This window comes from Colobus angolensis, unplaced genomic scaffold (assembly GCF_000951035.1).
Source record: "Colobus angolensis palliatus isolate OR3802 unplaced genomic scaffold, Cang.pa_1.0 Scaffold101, whole genome shotgun sequence".
Classification (NCBI taxonomy): domain Eukaryota; kingdom Metazoa; phylum Chordata; class Mammalia; order Primates; family Cercopithecidae; genus Colobus; species Colobus angolensis.
The window spans coordinates 7351451-7365578 of record NW_012111031.1 but is presented as its reverse complement, the minus strand read 5'-3'; the positions used below and the strand labels follow the sequence as shown (position 1 = coordinate 7365578).

The following is a 14128-nucleotide window of genomic DNA, read 5'->3' as shown; positions in this document are numbered from 1 at the left end:
AGATCCTAGAGATTAATCTAAAACTAAAATGGAATCTGATTACATCACAAGAAAAGGCTGAGGTGGGGAAGTGAAACAATGCTAAGGTTACTGACTTAATTGGAAGATGGGTGGAAGATATGGCTACTAATTAACTCTAAACATAAAGAAAAAAAGGTAATCACTAAAGAAATAGCAATAGGTTTAATTACTTCCAAACCACTGGAGGAAAAACAAGGAGAAAAAACTAACAATCAAGCCAATAAGACGATAAAATAAAAACAAGAAAGCATGATATACAGAAAATACAAAATAAGACAGCCAGGAATAGTCCAAATGTTTTAATAATCTCAATTAATATAAATGGATTAAATTTCCCAGAGCTGGTTTGACTAATCAAGGAAAATAGAAGTCAATTATACAGGATATGAGAAAAAGTAAAGTATTTCAGTTATAAAAGGCACAACTCACCAATAGTCATGTAATGCTTACATTTCAGAAACTGATTAAATGAACAATAAGAATGTAGAAGGCAGAAAGTTTGAACAATTAGCAAGCTAAATCCAAAAAAACCTGTACCCAAAACAGGCAAAGCATCCCTCTACCCACCCAAAACTCACAGAATATTTACAAATATTGACCATATAATTCCATAAGGTAGAAGCCATACAGGTTATATTGTATCTGCTTAGAAATTTTAAATACACTTTGAATCTGAAATACCCATTAAAAACAAACAATAGTTACCATAGCTAAAGACACAGAGCCAACGGAGTACTCAAAGGAGTATTTTCAGTCCTAAATACATGTATTATCAGGAAACAAGAAGAACGGAAAAGAAAACTGTTTATAGAATACACCTTAAGGCAATGTGGGGATCAACAACATCCCTGGAGATATGGTCATCAATGAAAGTAGTCCAGGAGTCCGTGAATTCATTGATTAACCATAAGCCTGTAAAATGTATATGCTAACTAGTAATAAAAGTGCAAACTGTGCTGTATTTTAGAGTACCAACTCAGTTGTAACACTAGTTACTTCATCCTGATGAGATGGTTGGGAATCACATCTTTGAATATATCAAAATTAAACTGAGTTCCTTGAAGTCAGACATGGCCTCATTTTGTATGCCTTTAATATAGGCACAATAGAGGTACCTGGAGTAAGCCCTCAACAATGTTATATGAATTGAATTAATTAACGTATGAGGCAGATAATTTCCCAAAATATGGGGCTCACTGGAGGAGTAGGGTAAAACAGAATAAACAGATCTGTATGGTGGGTACAAGGCTGGAAAACACTGGCTAAACATGAATCTTCACCCCAGGTCTGTGACGTCACTAGGGTCACATGCCAGGTGATCCAGGATTCTGGAGAGGATTTTACCAACATGGAGGAGCTATCAGATTTCTTACCTTTCTTCCTTGACAGCAAGATTCATGAACTTCAATAATCACAACGTTAGGAAAACTTAATCTTCAACTATAACAGACTAATTTTTTTAAAAAAATTTAGTCCCTTTTAGCTGTATGTCAAAAGGGCAGACCAATAGCTACAGCTAGTACAATGACTAGAGCACAAGCTCAAATTCCCTGGTATTATAGGAGACAAAAAGATCTCAGTAGCTTTCATTTACTTTACAATTTTTAAAAAGCTTCAATTAAGTACTCCAATTGTATCTAAACATAAACAGAGGCCCCATCTGTATTAATATTTTAAACATTCAATATTTGAGCTATGTAAGTCGTGCTAGTAGGTGAATTTAAACATGTCTTAAACAGGGAATTCTGACATTTCGAAACTTTCTGACTGTATTAATTTGATCTGGTTTATTTTTAAAATATTCCCCCTTGCTACAGAACATCTTCCTTTTCTGCATTAAAAACAAAATGGCTGTATTTCTCTGCCCAACTTTGCTTAGCTGAATCAATCCTTTTAAAAGTTTTCTTCTTTACTGCTAAACCTATCTTCAATTCTTAACTGACACATCAGTCATTCTTACATGAGAACAATACATTAAAATAAATACAAAGAAAAAATTCTCCCAGCAAATACTCGATTCAATCCCAACAATATGGACACAGTCTTAAAAATCAGTTATGTATTTATTTGCATAGAACCAAAGGAAAGACTTAAAATTCCAACGTATACCCTAGGAGGCTTACAATTTAATTACAGATCCAGTTTTGAGGCAAAAAAGGGTTTTGGTTTTCCTCTACTAACGAGGATGATACTGTTTCACATGCTTCAGTTATGCATGCTCAAACATCAGACACCTATACACCTTTACTTTTTGCAGAATTAGTATCCAGTCCAAAAAAGTCTTTTTTGATGATGTACCGAACACACTGCAAAATCACATTTCTTTCATGTCGAATGTCCGGAGCTAGAAGCTAAAAGACAATTTTAAAAAGATTAGCTGGTAAATAAATTATATCTGGGAAATACAATCTAAAATACTGCATGTACCCTCTCTTCATAAAGACAGAACAATAAGAAATATGTATTATATTTACTATTTTGCTAAAAAAACAATGCAAGAACATGTCCTTTTAAGTTACATAAAGACTATCTAGCTTTTTAAACAGTACTAATGCTTATATTTGGAGTCCTCTCTAAGAGTATCTAGCATAGGACATGAAAGCATTTAATAGTCTGCAATTCTTTTTTTTTTTTTTTTGAGACAGAATTCCGCTCTTGTCACCCAGGCTGGAGTGCAATGGTGCGATCTCGGCTCACTGCAACCTCTGCCTCCGGGTTCAAGCGATTCTCCTGCCTCAGCCTCCCAAGTAGCTGGGATTACAGGCATGTGCCACCACATCTGGCTAAAAAGTCTGCAATTCTTTAATCTAAGATGTCAAAGAGGATTGCCCAAACTCAAATTCATAAGCAGTCTAGAAACTGATAAGTACATCTATTTACACGTAACAATGAAAATAGCAGGAAAAAATTCCAACATTCCTTGACTTTTATAACTTTCCATTTTTGTGCTTATTGTATTTTAAAAAAGCTAAAAATCCCTGGTATTTAGAATAAGCACATAATCAAGGAATTATATGTAATTTGCCAAAAAGGATTTTATTTTCTGATGTTATTGATAGAGTTCAGAAACATCATACAGAAACTTTCCGTGGAAAGATTACTTAATTTACCAATTATAAGGTAACTTTTTTTTTTTTGAGACGGAGTCCTCGCTCTGCTACCCAGGCTAGAGTGCAGTGGCCGGATCTCAGCTCACTGCAAGCTCTGCCTCCCAGGTTCCCGCCATTCTCCTGCCTCAGCCTCCCAAGTAGCTGGGACTACAGGCGCCGCCACCACACCCGGCTAATTTTTTGTATTTTTAGTAGAGATGGGGTTTCACCATGTTCGCTAGGGTGGTCTCGATCTCCTGACCTCGTGATCTGCCCACCTCGGCCTCCCAAAGTGCTGGGATTACAGGCGTGAGCCACCACACCCGGCCTATAAGGTAACTTTTTAAATGTAATTTACTATCGATACAAAATGGAGCGTATATTTCAGATCCATTTTAATAGGAAGCAACTGTGTTTACACGTAGCACCTCAAGAGTATAGCCACTGAACACTTTAGCTACAAAATAAGTACTTATCTTGTAAGTCAAAACCAAACAGACTTTTCACAGAATGTCAACTAAAAAATGTGGAATATTTCTATTGCTTAGACATGAAAATCTTTGATCTTTGAACAGCCTCAAGTCCACTACTGAGAACTCAAAGATGCACTGCTTCCTCTTGATAATTTGAAGAAAGTTGTTAGATTTTTGAGCACATAATGCTGAGAGTAAAGCCAAGAATGCACGGAATAAACACAAATAAATAAAGGTGTACAAAGAAAAAAAATTAGCATGGTAGTGCATGCCCATAGTGGCAGCTACTTGGGACGCTGGGGCAGTAGGATCACTTGAGCCCAGGAATTCAAGGTGGCAATGAGCTATGATCACGCCGCTGAACTCCAGCTTGGGTGACGAAGCAAGACCCCAACTCTTAAAAAAACAAAACAAAACAAAACAAAAAACAACGGTTAGGGAGGGAAGGAAGACAATCCCAGAAGACAACAAGTTAGAACTGTCAGAAAATCCTAGGCCTTTCCTTTTTGTTACTTTTGGTTCTCCATAGACATTTGTATTAAAAATCTTTTTTTCCCTTCACCTTGCCATTGTACTTTTCGCTGTGCTTTCACTGGAAACTTTTCTCTTTTTTTTTTGAGACGGAGTCTCGCTCTGTCGCCCAGCCTGGGGTGCAGTGGCTGGATCTCAGCTCACTGCAAGCTCCACCTCCCGGGTTTATGCCATTCTCCTGCCTCAGCCTCCCGAGTAGCTGGGACTACAGGCGCCCACCACCTCGCCCGGCTAGTTTTTTTGTATTTTTTAGTAGAGACGGGGTTTCACCGTGTTAGCCAGGATGGTCTCGATCTCCTGACCTCGTGATCCGCCCGTCTCGGCCTCCCAAAGTGCTGGGATTACAGGCTTGAGCCACCGCGCCCGGCCTTGCTGGAAACTTAAAAGAAAGTCAATAAACTTCAATAGATACTTCCTTACCAACTAGTGAAACCTAAATTCTTTTATTTTCAGTGGTTGTAAAAATTACATTATTCCACATTCACTGAACATACCAGCTATATGCCAAATGTAGTTGCAGAATTAAGATACAAAGTCTCCAAGGACAATGTGTCTCTGGTAACCTTAAAACACACACACACACACATACACATCCCAGTGGCTCTATCTTTATGACATGAGAACACAAAGATTAGAACCAAAAGAAAAATAATTTACCATTTCCAAGAGATATGGATGGTGTGTTCTTGGTTTGAATAATGTTTGATAGTTGTGATAATCTTTTTTCCTCTTAGGGTTTGTCTTTTTAAAACTTTTCTTTCGGTTCTCACTCTTGGCTTCTGAAAAATTTCTAACAGTTGCTTTAACATCTTGACTTGGACTCTTAGGAGCACTGCTATCAAGAACCTGGTTTTCTGCCAGAACGTCTGCTTCAGTCTTGATGGGAGTTTCTAAGTGTGATGAAAAACAAACACAAAAATAAGCAAAACAAAACAGGTAGACCTTTCAAAAGCAACCAAAAAATCCATAATAATCCTCCTAGTCATAATATTGTCCACTTAATAACTTAAAACTATGAAAGATTTTTGCAAGGCATTTAAAATATATTCTAGCATTTTTCAAATTGGAAGCTAAACTACCAAAAATTGAGGAGACTACCATGAAGAGCTACAGAAAGTGATTTCTATGAAGGAAATAATGCCAGATGGAAACTTGGATCTATACAAAGGAACGAAAAGTGCTGGAAACAGTAAATATGTGAATAAATATAAGACTTTTTTTTCCTCATTGGAAAATTTTTAAAACTAAAGCAAAAATATTAAGTGTATGTGGAATTTATAACATCTATAGAAATAAAATCTAAGACAATAGTAAAAAGGAAGGGAGAAGGAATATTTAAGTAGTATACTGCTGTAAAATTCTTAAATTACATGTGAAGTAGGTAATACCATTTGAAAGTACACTATGAAAAGTTAAGCTGCACACTATAAACTGCAGACCAACTCCTAAAAAGTAAAACAAAGAAGTTAAAAGGATGAAAGACGATAGCAAGCATATACCAATCACATGAAAGCTGGAAAGGCTGTATTAATGTCAGACAAAAAAGACTTCAGAATAGTGAACATCACCAGGGATAAAGAGGAACAGTTCATAATGCTAAAGGGGTCAATTCAGTAAGACAAAACAATAACACGTAAAAACAGATTTTCAATATACATGCAGCAAAAACTGATGGAACTGAGAAGAGAAATAGACAAACCCATTATTATGATTGAATACTTGAACACTCCAATCTCAGTAATTGAAGAAAAATTGGACAAAAAATTCGTATGGATACAGAATACCACAAAGAATTAACTCAAATTGACAAAGAACACCCGACCTAATACATTTTCTTGTCAAGCTCGTATGAACATTCACCTTGTGTTGGGCCATAACGTAAGTGTCAATAAATTGAAGAAATTGAAAGGATAGAGGTATGTTCTCTGACCGTAACAGAATTAAACTAAAATCATTAACAGAAAACTAGCTAGAAAAAAAAAACAAAACAAATATTTAGAAACTAAACAACACACTTCTAAATAAACCATGAGTTAAAGAACAAATTGTAAGAGAGATTAGGAAGTATTTTGAAATAAATAAAAATGAAAACATAATGTATCATATTTGTGGACTACAGCTAAAGCAGTTCATGAAATTACATTTATGACTTTCAATGCTTAAATTAGAAATGAGAAAAGTCTAAAATCAATTATCTAAGCTTCTATTATAATGTGGTAGGGTCTGAGGAAAGAGGAAATACTAAAAAGTGAAAAACAGTGGATTGTAGTGAAAATCAATGACAACAGAGAAAAACCAACAAAGTCAGAAGTTAGTTCCTTGAAAAGATTAATAAAATTAATAAATGCACCAAGATTTTTTGAGAAAAAAATCAATTAACAACTTGAGAAATAAAAGAGGAGGACACCATCATAGATCCTACAGATATTACAGGAAATATTATGAACTATATACTAATAAATTAACAACTTAGGTGAAGTAAATTCTTTTGAAAAACACAAATTACCAAAACCCACTCAAGAAAAAATAGGAAAATATGAATAGTTCTGTACCTATTAAGGAAATTTAATTCATAATTTAAAACCTTCCCCAAAACAAAATGGCTTCACTACTGAATTCTACAAACAAGAAACAAAAAGAAAAACTGGTAGAAATCCTAAACAAAACCTTAAAAAAGAGAAGGAAATAGATCCCTACTCATACCAAATCTATTATAATAAAAGAAAACCAAAGACCAATATCCCTCATGAACATGTATGCAAAACTCCTTAATAAAATATTAGCAAATCAAATCCATCAATGTATTGAAAGGGTAATAGACCATGACCAAATAGATTTTATCCTGGGAATACAGGCTGGTTTGACATTTGAAAATCAATGGACATTTCACCATTATTAACAGAATAAAGGAGAAAAACCACATGAACAGTTGAAAATTCACAAATTTTAAGCTCAGAATCTTCACCTCTCCCCCTCCTCCAATGGTTATACTATTTACTAACTATAAGTGAATGTGATATGAGATAAAGAATTCTATTCTAGAAGTTGGGAGACAGGGTTCAACTGCCTAGACAAGAGTGGCAAAACCCATAATATTCAAACATTACATACGACTGAATGTAGAAATTATATTTGAAAAGAAGTATAGGGGCAAGTGTTAAAAGCAGACTCTGATGCCAGACTGTTAGGTTCAAGTCCTAGTTCCATCATTTACTAGCTGCGTGACCTTTGGGCAAGCTACTTATCTCTACCTAAATCTCTTCATCTGTAAAATAGAGATGATAAATAAGAAAAACCAGGACACTATTTTCTATTGTTTCCTTTCCCCTCAAGTATCAATCACTCAATTTAGGAACACAAAGTCAAATGAATCAGAGCTTATAACTGCCAATTTTCTGCTAAGAAATGAGGACAGGGACTAACATTTATATTTTTCTCTTTCTTGAGATTTACAACATTTCCCAGCTAAGTGTCATATATTAATGTAATGTTGACCAATTAAATTTACCCGTTCAGTTCTATCAAACGCTTAACACACTTTTTGGTTTGTGGCCTTCTGAAACAGTCTTTAATTTGGAAATCTCCCCATCATAGTCAAATCAGTTTAAGGAAACATAATTCTGGGAAGTTGTAAAACTGTGCTTAAATTCTAATACAGTTAAAAAAAATGCTAAAATGCTAACATGCAGAACAGATATTAAACCAACCCATTTGGAAGTATTTCTTATTAAATTTATATCTTAGTGATTCTTACAGTCCCAGATGTATTACCTCTTTCTTTGCTTCAGTCTTACTTGAGGGACCCTTTCCTTGTTTAAATATCTTTCCAGAAAAATGCTATTCGTGTTTAAGATTCTAAACACTTTTATGCTAATTCTTAAGACAGATCTTAATTATGAAGACACAATTGTTAAACTCTGTTAGGAAGAAACAGATTGTTCCCATACATTTAGAATCCAGGTAAATAAGCAGTCTTCTAGATACTATTCCACAGTTAAAAGACCACTTTGTTTCCTTGGTTTATTAATTTAAAACTCCCTATGTGTCAATATCCCATCCTAGATCCCAGAATTAATACTGAAAGCTAGAAATTTGCTAGTGACCTAGATGGCTTAATAAAGCTGAATTCAAACTACATAAAATAATTCTTAAAACTTAGGAATGTGAAGCAAGGGTTTTTTCCTTAAAGCAGGACATTTTAACAATTAGTCAAAATAAATTCATACAAAATCATATATATCATTTAACAGATAATATCCTCTGTTATCTATAAAAGTCTACGCATTACTGTGCAAGATGACAGTAAATGCCAAAGAGAGAAAGACTATAATGAAAGGCAAGGTAAGTTGGTTTCTTTGGACTTTTAAGTCTCCAAGCCTATATGTCAGGTCTGCTACGTAATAGCTTGCCAAGCTTTTTCCATTTTTTTATTTTATTTAATTAATTAATTTATTTATTTTGAGATGGAGTTTCACTCTGTTGCCCAGGCTGGAGTGCAGTGGTGTGATCTCGGCTCACCGCAACCTCCGACTTCTGGGTTCAAGCAATTCCCTGTCTCAGCCTCCCGAGTAGCTGGGATTACAACCACGCCAGGCTAATTTCTGTATTTTTAGTAGAGACGGGGTTTCATCATGTTGACCAGACTGGTCTTGAACTCCTAACCTCAGGTGATCTGCCCGCTTCAGTCGCCCAAAGTGCTGGGATTGCAGGCATGAGCCACCGTGCCCAACCAAGCTTATCCTTTCTATGCTTAAGGTTCTATAAAATAAAGAGGTGATCTCAAAGATCCCTTCCAGTTTCCTTTCTTTCAATTTAAAATGATGGCAGTCTCAAAATGAAGGTATGAGTATAAAAATACTGTTCCATCTTAAGAAACAGAGAAGCAAGCATTAGTCCAGCCTGTTGTTATGGGATTCTGTAATTCTGGTAATAGTTTTCTTTGTTATCACCTGTTATGAATACAACTGATAAGCAGGAAATGTAGTATGTGTTTACAGAATAACTCCATCTTCATACCAGTGTATGAGAAACAAGACTACAAAAAATTGCCGTTTTTCTTAAAATTAAAATGAGGCAACCATCTGTTAAGGAATACTCTGATAAAGCCAAAGTAGCTTATATTTCAAAATTCAAGTAGCTATTAAGAAGCTACCATAGCAAGCCATGGCCCACTTAAAAAAGAAAAAACTTCCCATGTTACAGATACATATAAACATCATTTTTCATATTAAAGCCTAATGGCTCCTTATTCAACATCTTCCAAATACATAAACATTGATTATCTCTAGCCTAGTCAACATTAAAAGTGCTGCCATCTCCATCAAACTACATTTCCTTTTTTTTTTTTCTTTTTGAGCCAGAGTCTCACTGTCGCCCAGACTGGAGTGCAGTGGCACGATCTCACCTCACTGCAACCTCTGCCTCCTGGGTTCAAGCAATTCTTCTGCCTCAGCCTCCTGGGTACTGGGACTACAGGCACGCACTGCCATGCCCGGCTAGCTTTTGTATTTTTTGTAGAGAAGGGGTTTCACCATGTTGGCCAGGCTGGTCTCGAACACCTGACCTCAGACGATTCACCCTCTTCGGCCTCCCAAAGTGCTGGGATTACAGGTGTTGAGCCACTGTGCCCCGCCCATCCAATTACATTTGAATCTTCTCTTCATTCTATATAAACCCTTACAGACCTGTATTCTTATCCTCAGTACAGCTCTTACTTTGATTACACATCTTGTCCTGAGACATACACATGAATTCTCTCACGGCCAGTAAAGTCTAAATAAAATTACCACACAGAGCCAGGTATCCACAACAGTAGGACACAGATTTATTCATTAAACATATGCTGGATTATTGATATAAACCTTGGATTAAAAACTGCTACACTGCATCAGATCAAGAGCCTACTCACGGCTCTTTCAGGTAGCTCTGAAAGAGATGCGGTAGGAAATTAAACTGGTTTATCACAATTAAATTTCACAATGAAGGATCACACGTTACCATCTGTAACATCATCTTTAAAGGTAAGACATGTATCCTGAATGTTACTGACTTCTCAGAAAGACTCTTGAAAAGATTCAGTTTCTTCTGACCTTTAAAATGCACAAGCTAATGCAACCACAAGTATAAGGTTGTTGTGTATTTCAAGTGAGATCATTTATGTAAATATGCTCTAGGAAGAAAAATGCCCTATATGCATTAAAAAAATTGTATCGCACTCTTTGTCATAAAGGATCTCTCTCTACCTACCAACGATGCTATAAACACGTTATAATAAGGGTTCCTGAGAGCAAAGAGAAAAAAATGAATTTTCTTTTTGCCATTTCTTTTAGAATTTTCTTCAGTTCCATTAGTGGATATTTTCTCTTTTCCTTCCAATTCTTTCATTATATTGTATTTTTTTGCTTTTTTATTCCCAGAGTAGTAACACATTTCTTTATTACTCCAGAGTTCCTTTAACCCAAGTTAACTTTACTTCTGATTCAAATGAAAAAGGAATTTGAAGACCAAATAAAGAATGCACATCCTGGATGTTATTAATGTGCAGCACGCACCAAAGGCACAAAGCAACAAAACAAAACCCTGTAACAACACACACCATGACTTACCTTCTGGCTCACTCTCTGACCCTGAAAGACTGCCATAGCTACTCATTAGTGAGCATAGGGCTGGTGTCACTTCCTTGGGTATCACAGAACGTTGTGGTTTCTCCTCCTTATCAGACTCTGAAGGGAAAAGAACTCAGATTCAAAACATCTACCACTATAAAAAAGCTGACCATCCCCCACTCCCACATTTGGTAGTGAAAATTAAGTAATTTCTTATCATTTCCTTAATCTTTCCAAAAAATGAATTCTAGGAGGCCAGGAACACTTCCCCCTGGTTTACACATCTTCATGGGCCAAGAAACCATTTGCCCCAGAGGAGACAGTGGGGGAAAAGGAAACTATATAGAGCTCAGTTACTCAGCAAGCTTCACAGGTTATACAATCTGAGCATACTCTAAATTAACTTAATTACATAGTCTTTGCTGTTCATTTACAAGTAGTAGGAAGGCCCAAACTTTATTTAACTTCACTGGATTGGGATCACTGCCTCTGAAAATTAGGTTTAGAAATAAATGAAATATTAACATACCTATGCTTTTAACTGTTTTTAAGACTGTTTTTTGGGATCCAAATAATATTCAAAGCATTTCTATAGGCTTAGTCAAACAGTAATGCTGAAATTAATCCACCCAAAGTTTTTTTAGAGACAGAGTCTTGCTCTGTCACACAGGTTGGAGTGCAGTGGCATAATCTCGGCTCACCACAACCTCTGCCTGCCAGGCCCAAGCAATTATCTTACCTCAGCCTCCTGAGCAGCTGGGATTACAGGTGTGTACCACTATGCCCGGCTAATTTTTTGTATTTTTAGTAGAGATGGGGTTTCACCATGTTGGCCAGGCTGGTCTCAAACTCCTGGCCCCAAGGTGATCCACTTGCCTTGGCCTCGCAAAGTGCTGGGATTGCAGGTGTGAGCCACTGTGACCAGCCCACCCAGAGTTTTTATTATTCAAAACTTAAATAAACAAGAACTTAAATAAACAAGGCAACCATGAGAATTTACCAAGCATAATACTAAAGTGCCTGCCAAATGTAAAGTGTTTGATCCAGGCCCAGCAAGCCTAGTTGTAGCCCCAGGACACCACCTATTACATTTCTTTTTGGCAGCTCTAACAATCTATTAACTCTATGCTAGACAACCAATAAAAATAAGGCCTCACTGAAGACAATAAGTAATTTGTCTATTTAATTAACCAACTCAACCCAAAACCAAGATAAAATGTTTCAAGACTAAGCATTTAATGTTCACCAAGCCAGTCTAGGGGAAACCAAAGCATGCCAGTAGGAAATGGGAGTATCTTTCTATGTGAAATGTTCAACTGCCACCTTCTGCTGGATGAAGCTAAATCCTCTCTCCTCACTACCCACCATCATACCTATAAAAGTACTCCTTGTCAATTTTAAGCTAAATTACCTTTTCTCCTTGATTAATAAAGGGAAAGGAAAGTGTGTAGTTTATGCGAATTACGAGGAGATTAAGCAGAAATCTACCACAGTGTTAGTATGCAGACTTTCCATTCATTGGTTGAATGATGAAAGACCAAACCGTAGCATTTATTTCCAAGACTCAAAGAGAGGTAACCAAAATTACAGTAATAGTTGAACATTATGTTCTTCAAAAGCATGATCTGACCTAATCCTTATGAGGTATGTGATGAGTGATGAAACAGAAATCCAGAGAATTTGAGTAACTTTTCCTTAAGATAACTACAATCAGTTGGGTCAAATTTAAAGCCTGGCTATCTGACTCCAAATCCAAATTGTTATCAGTGAGCTAGAATGCTTCCCACAGACATATAAAGTCTTCTTAAAATGAAGCCATCCTATCAAAGTGTTTTTATGGTCCACAATAATGCTAACAATGTCTCCTAGCTATAGCTCCATTTCTTTCTTCCCTTTTATAGTAAAACTCCAAACAGTTATTTGATATGCAGTCATACCTTGGAGATACTGTGGATTTGGTTCCAGACCACTGGAATCAAATGAATATGGCAATAAAGCAAGTCACACACATTTTCTGGTTTCTCAGTGCATATAAAAGTTATGTTTACACTACACTGTAGCATATGAAATGTGCAATAGCATTATATCTTAAAAAATAATGTTTGTACCTTAATTTAAAAATATTTCATTGCTAAAAAATGCTAAAACTCATCTGAGACTTCAGGAAGTTGTGATATTTTTGCTGATGGAGGGTCTTGCCTTGATGTTGCTGGCTGTTGACTGATCAGGGTTGTGGTCACTAAAGGCTGGGGTGACTGTGGCAGTCTCTCTGCCTTGACTGCTATTCCTTTAGGTATCGGCCCCACATTTCATTCAGATGTCTTAATGTCACCTTATCAGAGATGCCTTTACTGATCACTTCAGATAAAAGAGCATATCCCCTTCTCTGACCACTATTCTCTATTATTTTACTCAGCTTCACTAATCTTTATAATTCTGTTTTTTGTTTGTTTGTTTGTTTTTGTTTTTTTCGAGATGGAGTTTCACTCTGCTGCCCAGGCTGGAGTGCAGTGCACTCCACCTCCTGAGTTCAAGCGATTCTCCCCTTAGCCACCTGAGTAGCTGGAATTACAGGCACTTGCCACCATGCCGGGCTAATTTTTGTAGTTTTAGTAGAGATAGAGTTTCACCATGTTGGCCAGGCTGGTCTCGAACTCCTTACCTCAAGTGATCTGCCCCCCTTGGCCTCCCAAAGTGCTGGGATTATAGGCATAAGCCACTATGCCCAGCTCCCACATTTTCTGTATTACTTTTATAATCAGAAAATAACAGAAAAAAAAAACAAAGGGAAACAGACTCTGGAAAACTGTATTCCTCACAATCCAATTTATGAAGCAGAGGGCAAGGCTTTAATGTCCTTTTCCTCCTCGCTTCTTTTTCAAACTTTGTATTTTGAAACAATTTTGGATTTATACAAATGTTGCAAAGATAGTACAGAGTCTCCATATACCCTTCATGCAGCTTCCCTAATGTTACCATCTTACATAACTAAAATACCTTATTATAGCTAAGAAGTTAACACTGGTACCACACTAGTATTTAAACTACAGACTGTAATGTAATTTCACCAGCTTTTCCACTAATGTCCTTTTTCTGTTCCAGGATACAATCTGCTATACTACACTGCATTCGGTTGTCATGACTCCTTAATCTTTTCTAAATCTGTGACAGTTTCTCAGTCTTTCCTTGTTTTCTACGAACTTGACACTTCGAAGATTATTGTCAGGTATTTTTAGAATGTCCCTCAGTTTGGGTCTGTCTGACATTTTTGAAGATTAGACTGAGACTATGGATTTTGGGGAGGAATACCACAGAGATGTGCCCTTCTCATCACATCCCAGGTCCATGATATCAGTAGGACTTATTACTGGTAATGTTGACTTTGACCGCTTGATGGTCTGCCTGCTTT

At 36.4% G+C, this 14128-nt stretch overlaps 1 protein-coding gene across 1 annotated transcript in view; it reads right to left on the bottom strand.

The window, feature by feature from the left end:
• Positions 1-305: 305 nt before the first annotated feature.
• The window catches only part of NUFIP1 (nuclear fragile X mental retardation protein interacting protein 1), a 53633-nt gene continuing 39810 nt past the window's right edge, over positions 306-14128 (bottom strand). Inside the window, exons 8-10 of the mRNA XM_011940115.1 lie at positions 10720-10836; positions 4772-5004; positions 306-2372 (exon numbers count right to left, since the gene is read on the bottom strand). Of these exons, the coding sequence (XP_011795505.1) occupies positions 2256-2372; positions 4772-5004; positions 10720-10836 (467 nt within the window). The 3' untranslated portion in view covers positions 306-2255. The remainder of the gene's footprint in view (positions 2373-4771; positions 5005-10719; positions 10837-14128) is intronic.